Raw genomic sequence first — 24,809 nt, 5'->3', positions numbered from 1 at the left:
AGAAGAAGCCTCAGGTCTAAAACAGTTTCAACCAAAACAAAGAAAATTTTAAACAGATGCCCTGATAGAACTACTGAAGATCGTAAGAGCTAGTCACTGGGAATGTTGAAAATTTGGGGGACTTTTTTATTAAAAGGATACAAATCATGCTTACGTCAGATCTAATAGCCTTTATGACTTCCTTCGCCTTAAAAACCTGGGGTTCTATGAACGTAGTAGTACTCTTAAAAGACTAGTTCTATCCATAACACAAGGCTTACACATGCCCTTGTCAGTCTTTGTGTTTGGTACAGCTGTATAATTTACTTAGTGTATATAAATGACACAGAATGAAACACCAGTTATTACGCACATGCATCAGCTTAGAGAAATGGCTGACATTAGAAATTTTTTTAACATCGCTGAAGCTGTACCACTGAACCAAATTTTTTTTAACTTTCATTTATTATTGGATAGAGACATCTAGACATAGAGAGGGGAGGGGGAGACAGAAAGGATGTGAGACAGAGATACCTGCAGCACTACTTCACCACCCGCAAAGCTTTCCTCCTGCAGATAGAGACTGAGGGCTTGAACCAGGGTCCTTGCTCATTGTAACATGTGTGTTCAACCAGGTATGCCACCATCCAGCTCTCTGAGCCACATTTCCCATGCAGAAAGAGATGTTGGGCAGTGGCATACCAGACTGAGCTAAGTATAACAATGCTCAAGGACCCAGGTTTAAACCCCAACTCTCTACCTGTAGGGGGAAGCTTTATGAGGAGCTAAGCAGTGCTGCAAGTGCCTCTCTCACTGTTTATCTTCTCTCTCTGTCAGCTTTTCTCTGTCTCTATCCAAAATAAATAAATAAAATATTTAAAAAAGAAAAGAGATAGAGTGACAGACAGAGAAAGGGAAAGACACCACATCACCAAGGCTTCCTCTACTGTGGTAAGGACCTGGAATGACAAAGCAGGAAGCCTTCCAGATGAATCTGGCCCAGAATCTTCTCTTTACTACTTGTCATCAGTACCAAATCATGTATCTGTTAATATCTTGTGTGAGAACAATAAACTGTCAGGTAATTTTAAAGGTTATGTTAACAATCATATTGGCCTTGAGGATTCGCTTCTTAACAGCTAAATTTATGTGCCGCGTGTAAGAGTCAAATACTAACCTCCTTCATTTTTTCCAATTCGTTCTGTAAAGCTTGCTTTGCAATCTCAACTTCTATAAGTTGCTGTCTCAGTTTCTCATTTTCATCCTCTGTTGTTGTTCTCTTTTCTTCCACATTTTCTAATTCATGGTGAAGTCTTACAGATACATCCTTTGCAACCTAAATTAAGAGTGTGTAATAACAAAATATAATTGAAGACATCATGGTAACTAAATTAAAGTTATATTCATATTAAAGTATTCAGATGCAGCAGTTGTACAGTACTTCCATATGCCAGGCATCATTCCACATGCTTTAACTATTCATATAAAGTAATGCTCACAACAAACCCATTAATTAATTAAGTACTAGTATTATTTCATAGGTAAGGAAACTCTCAAACAGGGTGTAGCAATATACTTAAGGTCACATACTAACACGTGGCCAGATTCTCTGGTTCTCCACACTAATCTTTAAACTGCATTAGCATAAAGGTTAGCTGTGTTTTATCATGTGTAAAATAAAATTCCATATCTCCTCTAATTTTAAAACAAGAGTATGAGGCAGATGTTCCTACTCTCATCCATTTTAATGGCTGGCATTAAAATTTTTACAAGTGGAATTTGGATTTTAAATGTTGATCCTACATTTCCAGGTACTCAGGTTTTGGAAAACTATTAATCCTTGAGATTCTGTTTAAAAAAATTACATTTTGTGATTTTGCCTCTTAATTGGACATTATTTTGGAAATTTTAGGATATAGAGGTGGAGTAGTCTATTGTGGTGGCTTGGGACACAGGCTGCAGTTTTCAACTGAGTGGGTGGTGGTGGAGTCATCCTGGCCACTACTAGCTAAGTTCTAGTGCTAGACACTTACCCTCTATAACAGGTTCATCTTTGACACTCATAAAAAGATGAAATTAACAATACCTACCACTCATTATTTTCCCCTTTTTTAGAACTGAACAAGATTGCAATATATGTAACAATGTCATATAGTACTTCCAGCAGAGCAAGTATTTAATAAATGTTAGAAAAAGGAACAAAAAGAGATAAGTCTTTCATAAAAATGTTCTCATAGCTTTCTTTAAAACAAGTATAGGATAATTACATTTGATTTTCTCTCTTGATTAAGGTAATACAGTGAAAATTACAATAGTTGGCTGTCTAAGACCACAAAGATAACATCTGGTTAGCATTATAAATGCACCCACACACAGACAATCTCAACTGAACAGACCATACCTGTAAAGAAAAAAATGAGATACTCTTCTGACTTGCATTTCAAGGTTGAAATTTCTCCCCCTGGCTGAGATACCAAAGGAGCAACTTCAAAATGAAAATGAAGTCCTTTCATTTACCTTAGTCTCCTGTATATTCTCCTCCATTCTCCCAGCCCCATCCCCAAGGGACACAAATGAACAGTTTTCCTTTCAGAGGGCTATCAAAGTGATAAATAAGGAAACATCTAGAAGGAAAGCAGGTAAGAGGGGAGCTTGCAGAGAGAAATCCTAACTGTAGTATCTTCTGAAAGCTGTTTCTATTCAGGGTTTCAATTCCTTTCTAAGAGTTATCAGGTTGCTCTAGAGTGCCAGATTTCATCTAGCCTCCCCTCGAAAGACTATGGAGGGCAGATCAAGGCCAGAGCTTTGCACAGCCACGCCCTTGTTTCTGCCCTGGAAGGAGGCACTCTCCTCCCCCATCACCTCTGGATGTATGAGCTACAATCACACCCTGGAAAGCCAGGGAGTTTGAGAAGGACCTGTTTAATAGATTTGATTCTTCTGACTCACCTGTCTCTTTTTCCTTTTCACCTTCCAGGATCCTGATATTTTGTGATCAACCTTGCAAAACGCCTTTTACCTAATAACTCTTTTCCAATCACCACTGAAAGCTAGTCTAAGCAGAGACCTTGCTCAAAGTCCCTTACCACCCCTAGCCACCCCACCCAGCCCTTCGCCAAGCCTAGTTGCCACGGACCTTGAGGTCTTGCTCCAGACTGCGCAACAGCTCCCCGTCGATTTCCCCTGTCTGTGCATAACGGAGCCTTTTGCGTTCCGCTTTGCGGAGGCGGTACTGCAGGATCCGGCAGTTTTTGTTGGCTCTCTCCAACTCGTGGCGCATTTCCTGCAGTTGGCAGGCATCCTCCTCGAAGAAAGTGTCCCTCATCTCATCCATCTCGGTCCTCAGCTCATCGATCTCGTTCTGAGGCAATGGCAGGCCGTGGATTAAAAATTAGTCCCCCGCCCCAATCCATACATACAGTTCCACCTCATGCCAATTCCAAATCCCCAATTTTATTGACTCCTCTCCAGGAGACAAGAAAGACACGGAGCTCAATTAAGAAACTAGATTCTGGGCCCGCTCCTTCCTTCCTAGTCAATCTTTCATGGGGAAAAAAAAAGTAGGACAAACCATGATTAGAGAAACGCAGGTCCAGATTTGGATTTAAATTTAAACCGAACGCTACTAATCTTGGACTCTTTTAAAATCAGAGAGGGGCTAGCTACCCCTCTCCTCTTATCCCCTCCCCCTATCTCCCAATCTCCCCCATTAAGAATCCCTAACGGGTTTGCAGTCTCCCCTTCCCGCCCGGACACGCCCTAATCCTCTAGGCCCCAAACTCCCCTCCTCCACCCGCGCCCACCCCACCCCCCATCCCCAACCTTCCTCACCTTGAGAGTCTCATTTTCCTCTCGCAGCTTCTCCATCTCCTCCTGCATTTCCTCCTGCTCCTGGAGCTGCTGCGGGTTGGGCTGTGATGCTGGAGGCGCCGCCGCCTGCATGGCCCCGCCGCTCGCGCTGCCCTCGGAGCTCTGCTGGGGACCCTCGGCCGCCGCCGCCATTGGGGAGGCGGAAGGAATCGCTAGGGCTTCGCAAATGGCAGGCGCGCCGGCGATCGTAGAGTTGCGGGTGCTGCCGCCGCCACCACCGTTCTTCGTGTGCATCTGAGCCTCAGCCGCTGCAGCTGCCGCCCGCTCTTTCTTGAGATGGAACTGAATGAGCTCAGACTGTAGACATCCTTCCTTCCAGTAGCTCCCTCCACCTCCGCTGCCGCCCCCTACCACGCCGCTTCCGGAATTTCTGCTACCCGGACGTGGGGTCTTGCCAGCGGGGGACGACGGCGAAGGGGAAGCCCCCTCCCCAACGCTGCCGCCCCTCTGATGAGCGCGGCCGCTTTTCCCTCGCCAGCCCCTGGGCGGCGGCGGCGGCTGCTGAGGAGCGCCCCCCTCCCTTTCTCCAGAGCTGCTGCCGGCTCCTCCCCCTCCTCCCGCAATCCCTCCTCCTTCTTCCCCAAGTGGAGGGGGTTCCCCCAGTTTTGAGAACACAGGCTCTAGATCCCGGGGCGACTCCTCGGATGGAGCAGGCTTCCTGCCCCCCACCTGGGCCAGGGACGCCGTGGGGGCTGCTTCAGCACTAATCGTGGGCTGGACAGCTCCCGAAGCTGCCCCTTTGGGTGCCTGGGGCAACACCTTCTCTGCCCCGCCTCCGCCACCTCGGGTGCTGGTGGGAGGCGTCGATCGGTTCCCGGTCTTGTTGCTCTGTTGTTGCTGTTGCAGCTGCTGCTGCCGGACAGAATTGAGTTTCGTGCCAACCCCCACGGGGCACCTGGTGCCCACGGTTGTCTGTCGGACGGAATTGTCTCTCAATCTACCGGGTGATTGAGCTCGTTGCTGCTTTCTGCTACTGCCCTCCGGGTGCAATCTAGCCTCTGTAGCACTGGTGGCGGCAGAAGCCGTGGCTGCGGTGGGAACAGCGCCCCCAGACGGTGGCAGGCTCATGGCGATCTAGGAAGAATCTACCTGATGTGATTTTAAAATGGTCCAAACCCGAATCATCCTCTCCTCACCGCCACCAACCTTCCTTTCTCATCTGAGACAGAAACAAAAAGAAGGGAATAACATGTCCGTATAGTTTACAAAATAAGATTTTCCTATACAAATGAAACCCTAGAAAATGAGATAAAAACGCACATAATATTATAGAAATCATGATGTTAAGCAATGAGGCGAGGCACTATCAATTCCCTCGTTGCTCAGGAAGGCGTTGTTTCCACCTTATCTCAGTAAAATGAAGATCTGAAAGCATCTGAACCTTTCATTATGATAGCAAGTTTTGGAAAGGCAGAGATAGGTAGTGAGAAAAGGGAATTAACGGGGAGAGAATAAGAATACAGTAATGGGTAGGGTCAAGAAGGTTTTTTTTTTTTCTTTTTTTAGGATATGTCAAGAGATACCTGCAGAAGGAAGGATATCCATGTAGTAGAGTTGTCAATACCTTTTTTTTTCACGATCACATTTGCATTTTAATACCTAGTGCAATGGAGGAAAATGTAATTAGTATTATCAAGTGTCAATTAGAAGAAAAAGTCTGTGATGTAGTTTTTTTAGAGAAAACTTGGCAGGCATGACACTTTCAAAATAGTTATAATTCTGCATGCACTCTAAATTTAATAAGTGCACCTAATTTTCTTTAGACTAGAATTAAAAGTAAATGTAAAAAACAAATGATCTTAAGTCAACTTCAGTTTCAAGAAAAATAAAAGCATTAGGACTTCTATATTTTAATGATTAGCAACCCTAAAATGACCCTTTCATTAGTTTAGTTAACATTTTTGTTCCAACACTTAAGATATTCTATATTTGGTTTTGCATATATATATATATGCAAACGCATGTGTCTATTAACATTTCATTGAGGAAATCTTGATTTACAAGATTTTTGTTGTCATGGGGGTACATTTCCACATTTTCTCAAGATAGATATCAGTATATTTCACCCTCAGGCATCATCTTATTTCACCATAAGAACCTAGATTACTTTTAAAACTCCTCTTCCCCTTTCTTATGAGGAACTATTTTTTTCTTTCATTCATTCATTTTTTTTTTTTTTTTGCATGGGAAGAGAGAAATTGAGCCAGGAGAGAAAGATAGGGAGAGAGTAAGATAGACACCTGCAGACCTGTTTATCCACTTGTGAAGTGACCCCCCCCCCTGCAGGTGGGGAGCAGGGTGCTCCAATCAAGATCCTTGCTCTGGTCCTTGTTCTTAGTACTATGTGTGCTTAACCTGATGAGACACAGCGCAGCCTGAGGCACTAATTTTTTAAAAAACATTTTGTAAAAGTTTACAGGTAATTGAACTATTTCTCTACAATTACTCAAATGACATAAATCTTGCAAATCTTTTTAGTTATAAGTGAAATTGCTAGATTGAATAGCAAATCATAGCTAATGTTGTACTTTTCAAATGCTTAGTTCTTCCTTTGAAGTCAAATTCTGAGACAGGGTGGACTGGTACATCCTTACTGATGATGGTGAGATCAAGTTTGTGTGTGTGTGTGTGTGTGTGTGTGTGTGTGTGTGTGTGTGTGTGTGTGTGTGTGTGATAAGTCTGTCACTGGTTTTTAAAATCTGGAAATTATGAAGCCATTGCTTCCTAGATTCTTCTCCCTAGTGATCCTGCCAACTAGCTAGTTAGTTAATTAGGTCCTTTTTCTTTAGGGCTGTAATTTAGTGCTGAAGAGCATGACTAAACAGAAAGTTCTACTTTTAAAAAATTTCTATTAATAGAGGACATGCTTGCCAGTTATTTTAATAGCATGATTCCTGTTATTATCTATTTTAAGTATTATAACTTTGTCAAAAAGCATTAATCCCTCATTGTATAAAAAGATGTCACTGTAAGTCTTTATTCCCACCTCCCTTTTTCTTTCTGGGATCTTCTTGCATCTCCACTTAGAAAACAATGGTAAACAAAGAAAGCATTAGAGGGAAAAGCTTGTCTTTCAACCTTTTTTTTTCTACATGTTCTTTTGGAGCTTCCTAAATTCCCAGAATGCCTTGCATAGTTAATCAGCCTCAGTGGTGTCCCACCTGCATAAGTTATATTACCATTGCAACATTATTTTTGTTTTGAATTAGAGCCATTCTGGAGCTGAGACCACCACCTGAAAATGTCTAAACAAAGCTCCCAAACAACTCTAATCCAGAGCTGAGGTTCCAGAAATACCACAAAGGTATTCTGACTGCTGTCACGTGGTTCTCACAGTGTCAAAATGCTGTGTCTATTCAAAAGGTATTGACAACTATTCTACTCAAGGTGACAAGGCCTACACCAAACTGCTTAATCTCAAATTGTTATCTGCCCACTGATCTACCATACCCCTTTAGAAATCCAGAAGAACTGCTCACTTCTTAAATAGAGGCGATGTTTCACATTGATGCAAATCAACGTTATTTATTCCTGATCTTCCCAGGGCTGCCAGACTTATTATTTCACCTTTCAGAAGCGAAGAAAGTTTAACTTTGTAGCACTATACGGCCTTTCTGCCAGGGTAAGTCTTTGAGCTGGCTTGTCCTTTTTCCATACCCACTGGAAGGCTCTAAACAAAGGCATTAACGTGCAGACTCAGAGCCACCCCACTACCATCACCTCTACCACTCCCTCTCCCCACCACCCCAACCTCCCTTCCCCAGCAGATTACTTCCCCGAAGTCCTTAGCTTGGTTGGAGCTGCTGCTGGGCGAACAACCGAAGAACCAAGCAGTGCCAGAGGCTCCTCTTGAAGTGCACTGATATTCATGAGCTGACCTCACCGAACTGGGCAGGGGAGGAGTCAGAATTGTAAAGGATGCTGCAGAAGTAGCCAAAAGGGAGGCTACTTTCAAAAGAAAAGAGAAGGCAGAGGGCGGGGACGGGGTGGGGATGGGGAGTGGTCCCCAGGAAGACAAAAAAAAAAAAAAAAAGCGAGAGCCACGCCCGAGATGAAAGCTCCCAAACAGGTCAAGCTCCTGCTGTACTTGAATTTTCCGATACTTGGCAGAAGATTCCCAAAGTGGTTGAAATCCAATGCACCGCTTTTCTACAAAGCTTTGTCTAAGCCGGATCACTCCCATCAATTATTTACTTGCTCTCTCGTCCAAGGGAGGCGGACTGGAACAGTTGCTTTCCCAGGGTACTGAAGTCTCCTGATGCAGCTGCTAGACGCTGGCGAGCCGGCAGCTAACTGGGAGTTTTCTTTGTTCGCTCACTTTAATTCTCAGTGGAGCTCTCCACGTGGTCACGCTCCCCACCCCCAATATGGGCGGAGTCAAAAGACGTCCTTTCTAGGGGTGGATAATGGTTGCCAGACTCACCACCCCACAGACAAAGGGCTCTTGCATTGCCACAAAGAATTAAGTGCAAACTGAATAAATAGCAGCTTCCGAGATCCACTACTGACAGGTCTACCCTGAGTACATTTTTTTTCCTTTTGTTAAGTTTCAGCTGTCCACCAAGAATGCATTGGGATCCATAACCTGGATAGGAGTGCATGTGGGTAACAAGATTCATCAAGGGTGTTATTCATAAAATATGAATTTGAAGGAAATTTTAAAAGAAGATAATTCCGAATAAATGTCTATAATTATTATGCATGTCTGTCATTGTCGTGCATTTAATCCATGCATTTAATAGTGTGTTTTTAAATTTACATTTTCTCTCCCAGTAATTTTCAGGGTATATAAGGAAGCTTGAAAATCTCCCTACCATGTTCAGCGGGGAAACAATTACAGAAGCCAGACCTTCCACCTTCTGCACCCCATAATAATCCTAGGTCCATACTCCCAGAGGGATAAAAGCTATCAAGGGACGGGATTGGATCCAGAGTTCTGGTTGTGGGAATTGTACCCCTCTTATCCTATGGTCTTGTCAATATTTCCATTTTATAAATAAATAAATAAAAAAGACTCAAAAAGAAAAAGAATAAATAATAAATCTTGTTTCCCAAGTGTGACTTATTACATTTAACATGGAATTAAAACAATTTAGGGGGATGGTTTGCATGCAAGCAGTGTCATTACAGCAAAATAGATGTTTAAGCTCTGGTGCTCATAATCTCTAGCAATATATGCAACAAATACAGTATCATGACAATAGATTTTGTACATTCATCCACTGCAAAATAGGTATTACACCTATTGTACAATACTTTATTCCTGGCACTGTCCAAGGTGCTGGGGACACAAAGATAAATCAAAATACTATTCCTATTCTGGGAAATTCAAACATGATGACAATTGAAATGATTAACATGTAATCATGTGAATATTTTCTTAAAGTGAAAGTGTGGTATCTACAGTCTATAATGAATAGGTCAAACACCCTTGACTAACATACAAAAATAAAGTGAAAAAAATAAAATAAAAATCACAATTAATTTGGAATTTGTATTATGCAAGTTGCCTTCATCTCCAAAAATTGAGTTATAATTTTTGAATATCAGGAACAACAAAACAGACCCCTTTGAGGACCCCCATAAGACCTTGCCCTCAACTTGTATCAACAATGGTAGAGAATGTTCCATCCTCCAAAGGGAGGATGGACAACATACTCTATGCTACATCTGAGGAAGATCAGATGGATGGGGTTTACAGTCAACAACATTTATACACCTTTCCCGTATTAGGAAACTACTCTCTTTCCTGATCCAACTTTCTGGTCCTTTTTCTAGCCATGACACCATCTCCCCAGACAATAACTTGGATCCACCTGCATATCAGATTCCAGGCTCAGGGAAAAAAAAAAAACTAGTATAGCCACAGGCCCTTTGGAAAATAACTAAAATAGGCCTACTAGCTGTCTACAAAATGGAGACACCCCCCCCCAACTCTTCATTCCCCTCCCTCCCTGCTAACTCTTCATCTGTACTATTCCAGCCTTTAGGTCCATGACTGGTCAACAAATTATTTGGCTTTATTTTTTTTTTTAATTTTTTATTTAAGAAAGGATTAGTGAACAAAAACATAAGGTAGAAGGGGTACAACTCCACACAATTCCCACCACCTAATCCCCATAATCCCCCCCTCCCATGCTTTATTCACTATGCTACATCTCAGACCACTTTATCCCTCTATTCTTTTCTCTTTTTTTAAATTTATTTTTTATTTAAGAAAGGATAAATTAACAAATCCATAGGGTAGGAGTGGTACAACTCCACACAATTCCCACCACCCAATCTCCATATCCCACCCCCTCCCATGATAGCTTTCCCATTCTCTAGCCCTCTGGGAGCATGAACCCAGGGTTGTTGAGTGTTGCAGAAGGTAGAAGGTCTGGCTTCTGTAATTGCTTCCCCGCTGAACATGGGCGTTGACTGGTCGGTCCATACTCCCAGTCTGCCTCTCTCTTTCCCTAGTAAGGTGTGTCTCTGGGGAAGCTGAGCTCCAGGACACATTGGTGGGGTCTTCAATCCAGGGAAGCCTAGCCAGCATCCAGGTGGCATCTGGAACCTGGTGATTGAAAAGAGAGTTAACATATGAGGCCAAACAATTTGTTGAGCAATCATGGATCCCAAGCTTGGAATAGTGGAGAGGAACCAAGCAACGATTGCCACCTCAATATGCTTCACCTCAGACTGTATCCAGAGACTTCACGTGTGGAATGACAACCCTTCAACTTCATTACTCGGGTGAGACCTTTCCTTTTATAGTACACTCTAATTTCATCTCAGGTAGTTCACTTTCTAACAAAGTCCCATAATCTAGATATACACCAGTTTCTGTGAGAGAGAGCTTATGTGCATACGTATCCATAAACTACTGCAAAATATATACCTGAAAGCAGAAGTACACTAGAGTTTGCAGTGAGTACCTCCCTAACACTTCCTCTCCACTATTATTTGGCTTTATATGTTAACTCTCTTTTCAGCCACCAGGTTCCAGATGCTAACATGATGCCAACCAGACTTCCCTGGACAAATGACCTCACCAATGTGTCCTGCAGCTCCAATTCCCCAGAACCCCGCCCCACTAGGGAAAGAGAGAGACAGGCTGGGAGTATGGATCCATCTGCCAATGCCCATGTTTAGCGGGGAAGTAATTACAGAAGCCAGACCTTCCACCTTCTGCATCCCACAATGACCTTGGGTTCATACTCCCAGATGGTTAAAGAATAGGAAAGTTATCAAGGAAGGGGATGGGATACAGATTTCTGCTGGTGGGAATTTTGTGGAGTTCTAACCCTCTCATCCTATGGTTTTTGTCAATGTTTCCTTTTTATAAATAAAAAAAAAATTAAAAAAGAACTACCAAAATAGATAAAATGGTGACAGTTCTTTTTCAGATTACTCTTCATAAATAAATAAGCATTATAAACATAGTCTAAGGACATATGTTGCCTTGCTTCTCTGTGGCTTGTGCTCTGTTCAGTCTTCTTTGTCCATATTTTTTCAAAAAATAATATTAATTATCTTAATGCAATTAGTAGCTTTAAAATGTCTGATAAAGCCATGAATCAAATAACCTACATGTTTAAATCAGCCCATGTGTCAAGTGAAATTATTTTATAATTAGGTATTATGCGATTTCATAGTTGAAAACTAGCAGTAATGAAGATGCACATGCAAATAGTACTGAAGATATTCTTTGTCCACAGAAATATGTCATATGAATAATGTTTTAATATTGTTTGTTTGTTTGCTTTGCATCTGTGGTTGTTGCTCAGTAGATGGAGCCCAAGACCGCTGTGTGTAAGTCTGAGGGATCTTGGTACTGCATATGCTGGAGTGATGTTCTGGTGTCTTGCTCTCTCTCTCTCTCTTTTTTTAATTTGTATTCTGCCTCCAAATTTTGTTTTATTTCCTTATATTTCACACATAGTTCTGAAACCATCTAGTATATTTCTTTCTCTTTCTGACTTAATTTTCTTTGCATAATCCCTTCATTTATAAGATGGAGTTGAAGTTTTCCATTTTGTTATTAATGAAATACTCATCTTTTTATAGCTGGATAATGATATCCCATCGTGTACGTAAACCTAACTTTTATATCATTCATGATGGGCACATTGATGGTTTCTACATTAACTTTTGTAAATTATGCTGTAGGAAATATTGTAGTGCATATCACCCTTCAGTTAATTTAATGACTCCATACTTTTTGGATATCCAAAACTGAGGTTACTCATCAAACAGTAGTTCTATTTTTTGCTTTTGGAGGACACTCCATACTGATTTTTTTTTAAATCTGTATTTCCTTATTGGATAAAGACAGCCAGAAATTGAGAGAAGGGTGAGATAGAGGGAAGCAGAGAAAGAGCTGCAGTCCTGCCTCACCACTCATGAAGCTTTGCCCCCTGCAGATGGGGGGGGTTGTGTTCAAACCTGGGTCCTTGTGCATTGGTCCTTGTGCATTGTTAGTGGAGGCAAAGTCAAGTCTACTGTCTGACAAAGTCCTCAGAGAATGAGGCTGCCTGCAAAGTAGGAAGTTTTGGACAAAACCAAAGCTATTCATCCTTTTGCTTATGATCACATTGGTAATTTGGGTACTTATTGGCTACTTTAATCATAAGAACCTTACAGGGGAAGTACATAAAAATAAAAATTACAGCAGTGAGTGTAATAGGACCAGAGATGGCCTAAAAGTAGAATCTACTGCACTCATCAAAAAGCTCAAAGAGTAAGAGTTGCTTATTCCCCAGCCTGTGGCTACTATAGCACCAACTTGGCTAAATAGATACAAGAGAACAAGAACCTTGGGCTCTTCCCACAGCACAAGAACTGCCTTGGGTAGCTTATAGAATAGGTGGTAGATTGTAGTCTCCCCCAAAGTATAAGGCTATATAACACTTAAGCCCCCACCAACCAACCCCCCTCTTCCGTTTACTGGCATCTATGATGAATACCTTGGTCATGTGGTCTACATTAAACGCAAGCAAGTTCAGGTTAATAAGTTACCATCTATAAAGAAACTAGCAAGGCCTCATCCCCGCTAGGTGACTGTTTGCCAAGAAACAAAGATAAGCTAAACAATATAATTTGCTTCACAGAAACTGACCTTTTAGAAACAATAGATGCTTTAGAGAAAACTCATGATATTCCAAGAAGCATGCTCAAGAAAAATAGGTTAACTGCTAAAATAAGAAATTAATTTTATGGTAAGCAGTTGTGCAAAGAATTCTGCAAAAATAATGAATTGACACATGTTGTATCTGGGTGAAAAAATGTATTAATAATAAATCCCAGCAGAAGAGAAAGCAGAGATGCCTCTCTCCTGCTCTTGAAGCAGTTGATGTGTCTCCCACCTCATTCTGTGCCAACGCCTCTCCTCTTTTCAGGGCACCCTAGTAACAATGCTGGGGCTGGCCCCCAGCACATTGTAACATGTGTGTTCAACCAGAGGGGCCACCACCTAACCCCCATACTGATTTTTGTTTCCCAAAGTATTATACAAATTTATTTATTTATATCCCCACCAACAACAGTGTATATGGGTTTCTTTTCCTCCATACTTTCATTAATTTGTATTGCTCCGAACCTTTCTTCTTTTTTTCTTTCTTTTTAATTTGTTTCAGTTATTAATAGAACTTCACTGCTCTGGATTGACTGTTTTCAGAAGAAAGAGATGGGGGAGGGTTGTGTGTGTGTGTGTGAGAGAGAGAGAGAGAGAGCTGAAGGAAGAGTGAAATGGCATCAGAGAAGGGAAAAAAGCATAGCACAGAAGCATAGCACAGTGTGGTGTGGGTGTTATGGCAAAGAAGCACACAATCTAAATGCAATACTTTGCCAGCTTTTTTTGCATAATACATTCTTTTTTTAATAAAGATTTTATTTATTTATGAGAAAGATAGGGGAGAGGAGAGAGAAAGAACCAGACATCACTCTGGTACATGTGCTGCCAGGAATTGAACTTAGGACCTCATGCTTGAGAGTCTAGTGCCTTAGCCACTGTGCCACCTGCTGGACCACGCATAATACATTCTTACAGGTGAGAGATATCAATATCTCACTAAGATTTTAACTTTCAAGTCTCTAATAATTAATTATAGTGGACATTTTCCATATGCCTGATGATTTCCTTTATGTCCTCTTTTGATAAGTGTCTATTCAGAACTTTTGCTCATTAAAAAAAAAATGGGGGTATTTTTGAGCTTGAAGAAATCATGTTAAGTGAGATAAGTCAGAAACAAAAGGATGAATATGGGATGATATCACTCTTAGACAGAAGTTGAAAAAGAAGATCAGAAGGGCAAACGCTAAGCAGAACCTGGACTAGAGTTGGTGTATTGCACCAAAATAAAAGACTCTGGGGTAGCAGAAAGGGTTTAGGTCTTGAAACATGATAGCAGAAGACCTAGTGGAGGTTGTATTGTTATGTGGAAATGCTATGCATGTACAGACTATTGTATTTTACTGTTAACTCTAAACCATTAATCCCCCAATAAAGTAGGTAAAATAAACATTGAGAAAATGAGGGTATTTAGGGCGTCGGGAGGTGGTGTAGTGGGTTAAGCACACCTGGTTCGAAGCTCAGGGACCAGCAGAAAGATCCCAGTTTGAGGCCCCGTCTCCTCACATGTAGGGGAGTCACTTCACAGGTGCTGAAGCAGGTCTGCACGTGTATATCTTTCTCTTCCCCTCTCTGTCTTCCCCTCCTCTCTCCATTTCTCTCAGTTGTATCCAACAGTGACGACATCAATAAGGACAATAATAACTACAATAAAACAACAAAAGCAACAAAAAGGGAATAAAATAAATAAAAACATTTAAAGAAAATGAGGATATTTAAAATTTTGGTGTGTAGATGCATAGATTACTTTTAGAAGTATTTTGTATTTATGTATGTATGTATAGAAGCCAGAGTACCTATTCTAATTTATATTGTGCTAGGATCGAACCTGGAGTTCCCACTGGCAATACTACACTTTACCACTAAGCCACTTTTCAGGCTACATAAATTTCTACTTATTCAGCAGTGGCATATAGGTTAAGAGCACATATTACCATGCGCAAGAACTCAAGTTTGAGCTCCACTCTCCACCTATGGGAAGGACACTTTAGTTGTTTATCTTCTTCCTCCTCCACTCTTAATTTCTCTCTGTCCTGTCAAATAAAAATAGAAAGAAAAAAAAAGGAAAAAAATGGCTGCCAGGATCAGTTGATTTGTAGTGTAGGCACCAAGCCCAAGCGATAACCCTCATAGCAAAAATAAAATAAAATAAAATAAAATTTTCTTTTATTCTTCAAATACTAACCTTCCCTTCTTTGAAAATACTTTTCTATTGTGGGCCGGGAGGTGGCACAGTGGATAAAGCATTGATTCTCAAGCATGAGGTCCTGAGTTGAATCCTAGGCAGCACATGTACCAGAGTGATGTCTGGTTCTTTCTCTCTCCTCCTATCTTTTCCTTAAATAAATAAATTCTAAAAAAGAAAAAAAATGAAAAGAAAAAATACTTTTCTATTTGTATTTATCAGAAAAAAAGAAAACTTTTATAAGGGATTGGGAGGTGGAGTAGGGGACTATGAAAGGCAGAAAAACCAAAATCACTGTTCAGCTCTAGCAAATAGTGGTGCAAAGCCTCAGACCCCTGAAGCCTCAGACAGGCAAGTTCTGTTACTTTAATTTTATTTATTTGTTTATTTATTATCACTGGGGTTTGGTGCCTACACTAAAAATCCACTGCTCCTGGCAGCCATTCCTCCCCCCATTATATTGGGTGGAACAGAGAGAAATTGAGAGAGGAGGGGGAGAAAGAAAGACACTTGCAAACCTGCTTCACCGATTGTGAAGGTGCCCCCCCCCCTGCAAGAGAGAAGCGGGGGGGGGGGGGGTTGGTGGCGGTGGTGGTGCTAGATCCTTTCTATTATTATACTATATGTCCTTAATTGGGTGTGCTGCTGCCAGGGCTCAAGCTCTGTTATTTAAAGCTGAATTATCTCCCTCACTCCAGACATTAACCCCTTTTCAAATATGTGTATACTTCTACTCTGTAGACTGTCTTGTCTTATTACTGATTTTAAGGGATGTTAAATGTGATCTTAAACTTGAATTTTACAGTGATAACTGTATATTGAGTTCTTGCTTTCATCAAGTTTGATTAGTGTGTTCTTTTCATGTGACTGTTTTCTATATTATGATTTAAAAAATATATATCATTACACTTGACTTTGTAAATAAAAAATGCCCAGATGATTTTTTTTTGGTTATCTATGCATGGAATATCTACATTTGCAAATAAAAAGACAACTTCAAACTCCATGTGAAAACTTTCTCTCTCTCTGTCTCTCTCTCTGTCTCTGTCTCTCTCTCTCTATATATATATATATATATATCTGTATATATGTATATATATGCCCTGGGTCAGGTGGATGGCAGTAAATAGTTAACTGTATTCACAGAATTTTTTAAAGCATGTGTTGGGCCTATGAGTAAGCCTGATAGAGCTTAGGGAGAACTACCCCCATCCTTGGATGGAGGTCTGAGAAGATAACCTCTTGGTGAGTCTCTCTCAACCAAGGTGAGCAAAAGGGGGGAAACTCAGACTTAGTTCTTTCCTTCTTGACTCTCAGGCCCACAGAAACCCCAATACTTCCCTCCATTAACTGCAGGCCACATGGCCACAGATTCACTTATTCAAAGTCACCTTCTGATCACAGAAGAACACACCTTATCACACACTCCTAGCAGTGCACTTTGATGTCCTCAATTTGCATCAAATTATCTTGCTTATCTTCTCTCTATTTAACTGGTTCAACCCCTCTCCTCCCCTAAAATGCCTTTGGGTAATTAAATGCCTGCATCAGGAGACTAATTATCTTGACCTTTATGTATCTGCATCAATTCCTGTCATACCAGCCCCCTACAATAGGGGCAAGCTGACCTTTAAGAAACCTGTAATTTCTGACATATTTCAATAATAATTCCCTTTGTTTGGTTTTCTATTTAACTCATGTCCGCCTTGCTAATAAACGAGTTCTGAGCAAGCTGAAGGGATCCCCAGTGTCATTACTCTAGAAAGAACCGGTCCATTATTTTTCCCCTGGAGATCACCCTGCCAGAGACCCAACAAGAATGGAAGATACTCACTGCCTTAATCCAAGTTTCTAGCCCTTTTCTCTACTCTGATACTATTTTCTCAGACATTGTTCTTATCCAACTTCAAACTATGTACCAAATTCAATCAAAACTGCCATAATTGTGTGATCCCAGGAACATGCCTAAGATGGACTTTTTGGTTTTCTTCTATCCAAAGTTCCCTAATCTCATCTGCTCTATTCCTACTTTTTGGTTCCTGTTCATTAGCCATTTTGTCTCAATTTATGTCCTGCTGCTTCCAGACACCAATTTGCAGATGCTACCATGATGCCATCCTGACATCCCTGGGCAGATGACCTCACTAATGTGTCCTGGAACCTCATCTCTCCAGAGCTCTGGTACACTGGGAAAGGATAGAAACAGGCTGGGGGTATGGATGGACCTGCCAATGCCCACATCCTTCAGAGTAGCAATTAAAGAAGCCAGAACTCCTACCTTTTGCACCCCAAAAACAACCTTGATCCATACTCCCAGTGGCGGAGAAGTGATAGGAGGAAAAAGATAAGAGGGCTCTGAACTCCATCTTCATCAGCCCCTAGAGAGAAGGAAAAGGAGAGGGACATATGGAGGTAGTAATGTTGTCGTGAGTGACTTGGAGGGGAAGAGAGGGTTGGATCAGGAAGAAAAATGGAGCAATCATATATAAATAGACAGATAGTTTTAGAGATGATGCCTGGCCCATGTGGTGGCTTGTAGTGGGGCAAGTGAAGATTCCGAACCCTGGTGGTGGGAACGAAGTGTATAGTTCCAGACCACACTCATCAATGAAGTTCGGATTTTTTTTAAAACCAGAGCACTGCTCAGCTCTGCTCTGGTTAGGGGATTGAAACTGGGGCTTCAGAGCTTCAAGCATAAGTCTTTTTAAAAAAATATTTATTTTCCCTTTTGTTGCCCTTGTTGTTTTTTATTGCTGTTGTAGTAATTATTGTTGTTGATGATGTCATTGTTAGATAGGACAGAGAGAAATGGAGAGAGGAAGGGAAGACAAAAAGGGGAAGAGAAAGCTAGACACCTGCAGACCTGCTTCACCGCCTGTGAAGTGACTCCCCTGCAGGTGGGGAGCCAGGGGCTGGAACCATGATCCTTGAGCGGGTCCTTGAGCTTCAAGCCACATGTGCTTAACTTGCTGCTACCTCCCAACTCCCGCATGAGAGTCTTTTTGAATAACCGTGTGCTATCTACCCCTGCCCGAAATAACTTTTGTAAAAAAAAAAACTTTACTTATTTATTTTATTCATTTATTAAATAGAGTCAGAGAGAACTTGAGAGGGGAAAAAGAGGTAAGGAGAAAGAGAGACACCTACAGCATTGCTTCACCACTTGTGAAGCTTTCCCTTGCAGGTGGGCACAAGGAACTCAAACCAGGCTCCTTGTGCTTTATAACTTGTGCACTCAACCAGTTGCACCACCATCTGTCCCCCTCCTAAAAAGTTTTGTATCCACACCCTCTCACCTCCTAAACATAACCACCATAGTTCTCAAAAGTCTTACAGTTTGCTTGCTTCTGTTTTTTTTTCCTTCTTTTGTTTCAAGTATATCAGATCTATAGATTCCACATATGAGTGAAATTATCTGGTAGTTGTCTTTTATCCCTTTACTCATTTTGCTAAGCATAATCACTTCCAGTTCCATCTACCCCCCCCCCAGAAGGACACAATATCATCTTTTTTGATTGCAGAGGAGTATTACATGGAATATATATCCCAAATTTCATTAGCCAGCCATCTGTTTATGGGCATTTAGGCTGTTTGAACTCTTTGGCTACTGTGAATTATGCAGCTATGAATGTATATGTGCATATGTCCCTTGAATTAGTGTTTCATTGTCCTTTGGATAAATGCCCAAGAGTGGTATTGCTTGATGATAAGGTGATTCCATTTTTATTTAAGGACTCTGTATAGTCTTCCAAAGGGACTGCCCCAGTTTTTATTCCTACTAGCAGTGTAGCAGAGTTTCCTCTCTTCCACAATGTCACCAACGCTTGTCATTTCTTGTTTTGTTGTTAGAAATCATTCCCTCAGGTGTGAGGTAGTATGTCAGTGTAGTTTTAATTTGCATTTCTCTAATGATATGTAGAATATTTCTTCTTGTGTCTGTGGGCCATGTGTATCTCTTTTTTAGAAAACTGACTGTTTTTGGTGGTGGGAATGGTGTTCATGTAAAAAAAAAAAAGCTGACTGTTTAGTTCTTCACTTTTTAAAAGGTTATTTTTAGCTCAATATTTTTATTAGTGATTTCATAATGACTACAAGATTGTAGGATAGCAGGAGTACAATTCTATACAGTTCCCACCCCAGAGTTCCATGTCCTATCCCCTGCATTGGAAGCTTCCTTAGTCTTTATCCCTATCTGGGAGTATGGAAAAAAATTCTTAAAGGAATATATATATATATATATATATATATATATATATATATATATATGAATATATATGTATATATTAGATTGTACCAATTATGTATAAATGCCTGATATCAGTTGTTTATCAGATACATGATGCGTAAATATCTCCTCACATTCACTGGGTTTTTTGGTCAACTTTGTGTAGTTTTCTTTTGATTTGTAGAAGCTCTTTAGTTTCATGTAGTTCAATTTATTCTTGGTTTCATTTTCCATGCCCATGGGGTTGAGTCTCCAAATATATCTTTACTTATTCATTTATTTTTATCAGGGGGATTTAATGGATTATAATAAATACAGTTGTTGCTACATGTATAGAATTTCTCAGTTTTCTGAAAAACTCTCTCACTCACAGTCTAGGTCCTTCTCAATAATCATGCACCAGGACCTGAATGTGATCCCCCCTCCACCTAGAGTCCTTTACTTCAGTGCAATACACTGAACCCATTTCAAGTTCTCCTTTGTGTTTCCCCTTTCTGTTCTTATTTCTCTGTTTTGGTCCAAATACATCTTTGATATAAAGATCCTGCAAAAGTTTCACTGACATTTTCTTCTATAAATTTTAGAGGTTCTGATCTAATATACAGATCTTTGATCCATTTTTATTTGACTTTGGTGTAGTACTTATTTTTTAATGAGAGAGAGAAAAATTCACCCAAGTTCTCTGGCATGTTTAGTACTGGACATAGAACACTCACATGCAAAGAATACTACTAGCTGAGTTGCCCCGGCCAGCAGGGCGGTGAGCAGGGGCTAGGAACCCAATGAGACCTGAAATGATAGGGACAAGAGACGCGAAGAACGAGAGCAAGTCAAGTTTCTGATCAAGCTCTAAATTTTATTGTGAACACAGGCATTATAAGGCTTTGGGGAAGGAGGGGGAAGTGCTGGAGGAGGAGGAGGGGGAGAAATCTTCAAAGGGGGAATGTTCCTTGCAACATATAATGGATGAAATCATGTTTGCTACCACAACTATGTGTTGTGTCACTGTTTCTGATAAATGGTCTACCTGAGGGGAAAATGGCCTGCCCAGGGGGAAATGAAACTTGTCTCGAGGGCTTCCATTGTTTCAAAGCTTATCATCTATCAAGCAGAGAAATGGCTCCTGGCACTGAGTCACATAAATTGTTACAATTCTTGAATTTCTATAGAACTGCAAATAATGTTACAGTGTCGGAATCACTTGACTAGCTTTGTATTACTTTATAATTTTCTATACAGATAAAATTTATTTACTTTTATGGAGTTCAGGGCTTCATGAAAATGTGATTTTACTGCTCTCCTTTAAAGCAGACTATTGTGGGACTATGTGAAAGGTTGGTAGAGCTTAGGGGAGCTCTCCCATCCTTGGATGGAGGTCTGGAAAGACACCCCACTTGTTGGCCTCTCCCATATAGGGATGAGCTAAGAAGGAAAAGTCTTCCATGACTCAGTTTACCCTTGTTAATCTCTCAAGCGCACAGAAAGCCTACAAGCCTCTCACACTTAGTTTCCCCTACTAGCAGCCCTAATGACTGCCTGCTTGATGGTTCACTCAAAGTTCACTATAGTCATTAAAAGTTCACACATTCACTATAAGTTCATCTTTTGATCATATAGGAGAACACACTCTATCATACACCCTTGACAGTTCCTTGGCAGTGAGGCGCCCACATCTATTTCCTTGCTTTCTTTTGATATCTATGATTTACATCAAGCCGTGTCTCTTTCTGTTTCATCTCATTCTACTGGCTTAGCCACTATGTTTTTCTTAATACCTTTGGATAATTAAGATGCCCACATGGAAAACAATTGCCTTGACCTTTTGGTATCACATCAATTCTTGTCATTCCTACCCCTCCCTACTATAGGGGCAAGCTGACCTTTAAGAAACCTGTAATTTCTGACATATGTGAAAAACATCCTTTGCTCTGTTTGCTATAAAGCCTTTTGTTCTACTGTAAATAAACTAGAGGTTCATACTAGGATCTCTCCTGCAGCTTCCTTTCTTTGTACGTGGTCCCTTGAACCAGTAGTGAAAATCCAGTGGTTTACCTCCTGCTTGGAGGCACTCCACATGAGCACCAGCAGAATATTTTCTTTTTAAAAATTTTTTATTTATAAAAAGGAAACATTGACTAAACCATAGGATAAGAGGGGTACAACTCCACACAATTCCCACCAGAACTCTGTATCCCCTCCACTCCCCTGATAGCTTTCCTATTCTTTATCTCTCTGGGAGTATGGACCCAAGCTTATTGTAGGATACAGAAAGTTGAAGGTCTGGCTTCTATAATTGCTTCCCTGCTGAACATGGGCATTGACAGGTCAATCCATACTCCCAGTCTGTTTCTCTCTTTCCCTAGTGTGGAAGGCCTTTGGAAAATTGGAGCTCCAGGATATATTGGTGGGGTCATCTGTCCAGGGAAGTCTGGTCGACATCATGTTAGCATCTGGAACCTAGTGGTTGAAAAGAGAGTTAACATAAAAAGCCAAATAAATTGTTGACCAGTCATGGACCTAAAGGCTGGAATAGTGCAGATGAAGAGTTGGTGGTGGGGTCTCCATTTTGTAGACAGCTAGTAGGCCTATTTTAGTTATATTCCAAAGGGCCTGGGGCTATACTAGTTGTTTTTTTTTTCCCTGAGCCTGGAATCTGATATGCAGGTGGATCCAAGTTATGGTGTCATGGCTAGAAAAAGGACCAGAAAGCTGGATCAGGGAAGAGAGTAGCTCCTTAATATGGGAAAGGTATATAAATACTGCTGACTGTAAACCCCATCTATCCGATCTGATCTGGGGCCCATATTCAGCTTAGGAGCCAATGTGACCTCTGCATCCCTGTAGATCTGAGGTTACATTCTGTGGTCATGAATAGGGACATTCCCAGCTGCCCCAATATCAGGACCTGTCTTCCTCAGGTATAGCATAGGGTATGTTGTCCATCCTCCCTTTGGAGGATGGAACATTCTCTACCATTGTTGATTCAAGTTAAGGCAAGGTACTACGGAGACCCACAAAGGGGTCTATTGTGTTGTTCCTGATAGAAATGACTGGTAACAGTGGAGAGAGGGATTTGTTCAAGGTCTAGGCCCATCTTGTTTGGGAATCTCAGGACTCTCCACACAGGGCCCCAGCTGATGGGGTGGCCTGATAGTGACTAAAGAGTGATTGTTAAAGTATGCCAGTCTTTTGCCCTTATTCAAAGCTGAATATTTTCTTTCTTTCTCTCTTCTTACCACCTTTCATTTGTCACTTCCTCCTTCTCTCATTCCCTTTTACTTTTTTTTTTTTTAATCCAGAGAGAGACACCACAGCATGGGAATTTCCAAGTAGTGTTAAAACTAGAACCTGGGCTAAGTTGTTGGAGTTGGTGTATCACACCAAAGTAAAAGACTCTGGGGTGGGTGGGGAGAATACAGGTCCAAGAAGGATGACAGAGGACCTAGTGGGGGTTGTATTGTTATATGGGAAACTGGGGATTGCTATGCATGTAAAACTATTGTATTTAATGTTGAATGTAAAACATTAATTCCCCAATAAAGAAATTTAAAAAAAAGATAAAAATTTAAAAAAAAATAAAATGAAATGAAAAAAAAAAAAGAACCTGGGCTAAGCACATGGTAAAATGCAAACCCTACCTGGTGAGTTATCTTTCTGGCTCATAAACAATAAATACCTTAAAATAATGCTCCATTTTCCTAAATTATCTCCTAGAGAGAAATTGAGATCATAGAGGGTGTTGAAAACTGGGTAGAATTGATAAATTTCTAGTGATGAAAAAAAAAAAGAAGGAAAGAAAGAAAGGAAGAAAGGAAAGAAAGAAAGAAAAAGCTGATGCTTTCAGCTCTGTTTGGGGGAGTAATTTAGCTTGTGCCATTATCTTGACCTTTTCTGGCATATGGATGCAGTTTTAGGCCACATTTGTTCTTTGTATTGCATTTTTAAACAATAACTTACTAATCATAGGATTCTGGGGCTGTAAACATAGTGATTCATCATTTTAAATCTAACAAGCTGCCCCCAATAAATTGTAAATTCAGTTTAACCTAATTTCATGCACTTCAACAACACTAGTCTGCAGTCTCTCAAAGTAAAAGTCTACTTGTTATAACTTAAAATTATGACTAAAATATATGATTTAATTTACATATTGCATTGCTTTGTAGACATCTATCATAAAGGGATAAGAATTTATACCTATGTGACATAACTTCTATAAGAATTAACTCCCAAATAAAATGATTAAAAATTTAAATAGGGAGTAGGGCAGTAGCTCAGCAATTAAGTGCATGTGGCATGAAGCGCAATGACTGGCATAAGGATCCTGGTTTGAGCCCCTGCTCTCCACCTGCATGGGCGTTGCTTCACAAGCGGTGAAGCAGGTCTGCAGGTATCATATCTTCCTCTCCCTCTCTCTGTCTTCCCCTCCTCTCTCCATTTCTCTCTGTCCTATCCAACAAAAACAACATTAATAATAACTACAATAATAAAAAATTTAAATAAAACAAATTTAAAGGAAAAATACTTTATAAATGGTAGACATTATTACTCCACCACATATTCTTTGTTTACTCATGTTTCTGCTATTGGTTAAGTTTGCACTTTATTACTGTAAAGTTTACATTCAATTACATTACTTTTATAAATGCTCATAATGACTTACTGTTGGTAATTTATTTTAGCAAAAATATTATCAAAAATTTTATCTTTTCTTTCTCTCTTAGATATATACAGAAGGAAAAGAGACAGAGAGAATATGGAAAGAAAGCGAACAAACAAAAAAACCAACTAAAACAACAGCACATAAGCTTCTTTGATACAATGAGAACCAAACTCCAACCTGGGTTGTGCACACATGACATAGGAGTGAACTATCCAAGTAAACTAGTTTTACTTGGATAGTTCCAGATTTCTGACTTTAACCCTTTCTGCTTTCAGTATTAGTTTAATTCTAGTAGAGTGTTTTTAACAAGCCTGCTAGATATTATGCAAATACTACTATACACTTTTAAGGTGGTCATTAACTTGCCCTTAATAACATTAGTTTAAGACCACAAAATTGCCAAATTTTCTGTAGTGGTACTTTGCTAATAATTTATCTCTAATCCAGTCTGCATATTAATTAAATTATATTGTTAATATCATGGAATTTTAAAACTCAATATGCCACACCAATAAGAATGGCATTGTAAATTACTAGTCCATATTTTCACTAGGAAATTTTGGGATAAGCTCCTACTTCTCCTATGTTAAATGAAAAAAAAAGTTTTGATTGTTTTAAAACAATGCCATTCAGTGAAGTTACTTTAATCTAATATATCAATTTATTGGGAATGTTTGTCTTGTGTGTTCTCAGATATACCTGCAATGAAAACTGCCTCTTTCTTTCCTATAATGTCTTTTCTTAAGAATGATGACATGTAGAGTAAAAGTAACCC

At 40.3% G+C, this 24,809-nt stretch overlaps 1 protein-coding gene across 8 annotated transcripts in view; it reads right to left on the bottom strand.

Moving 5' to 3' along the window:
* MTCL3 (MTCL family member 3) overlaps nt 1-8,082 on the bottom strand; it is a 65,142-nt gene extending 57,060 nt beyond the window's left edge. For 6 of the 8 annotated variants that reach the window (XR_009549588.1, XR_009549589.1, XM_060190494.1 and 3 more), the window contains exons 1-4: nt 7,329-8,082; nt 3,811-5,448; nt 3,116-3,340; nt 1,157-1,315 (exon numbers count right to left, since the gene is read on the bottom strand). Coding sequence is in view for 6 of the 8 variants with exons in the window: in XM_060190494.1 (XP_060046477.1) it covers nt 1,157-1,315; nt 3,116-3,340; nt 3,811-4,917 (1,491 nt within the window). In the remaining 2 variants the exon portion in view is untranslated. Of the gene's footprint in view, nt 1-1,156; nt 1,316-3,115; nt 3,341-3,810; nt 5,449-7,328 lie in introns of those variants that run through there. The other 2 variants (XM_060190492.1, XM_007538768.3) reach the window with 2 other exon arrangements.
* Nucleotides 8,083-24,809: the final 16,727 nt, after the last annotated feature.

Source organism: Erinaceus europaeus, chromosome 4 (assembly GCF_950295315.1).
Source record: "Erinaceus europaeus chromosome 4, mEriEur2.1, whole genome shotgun sequence".
Taxonomy (NCBI): Eukaryota; Metazoa; Chordata; class Mammalia; order Eulipotyphla; family Erinaceidae; genus Erinaceus; species Erinaceus europaeus.
Note: the sequence above shows the minus strand (reverse complement) of the source record. Positions and strands in the feature narration are given on the sequence as shown.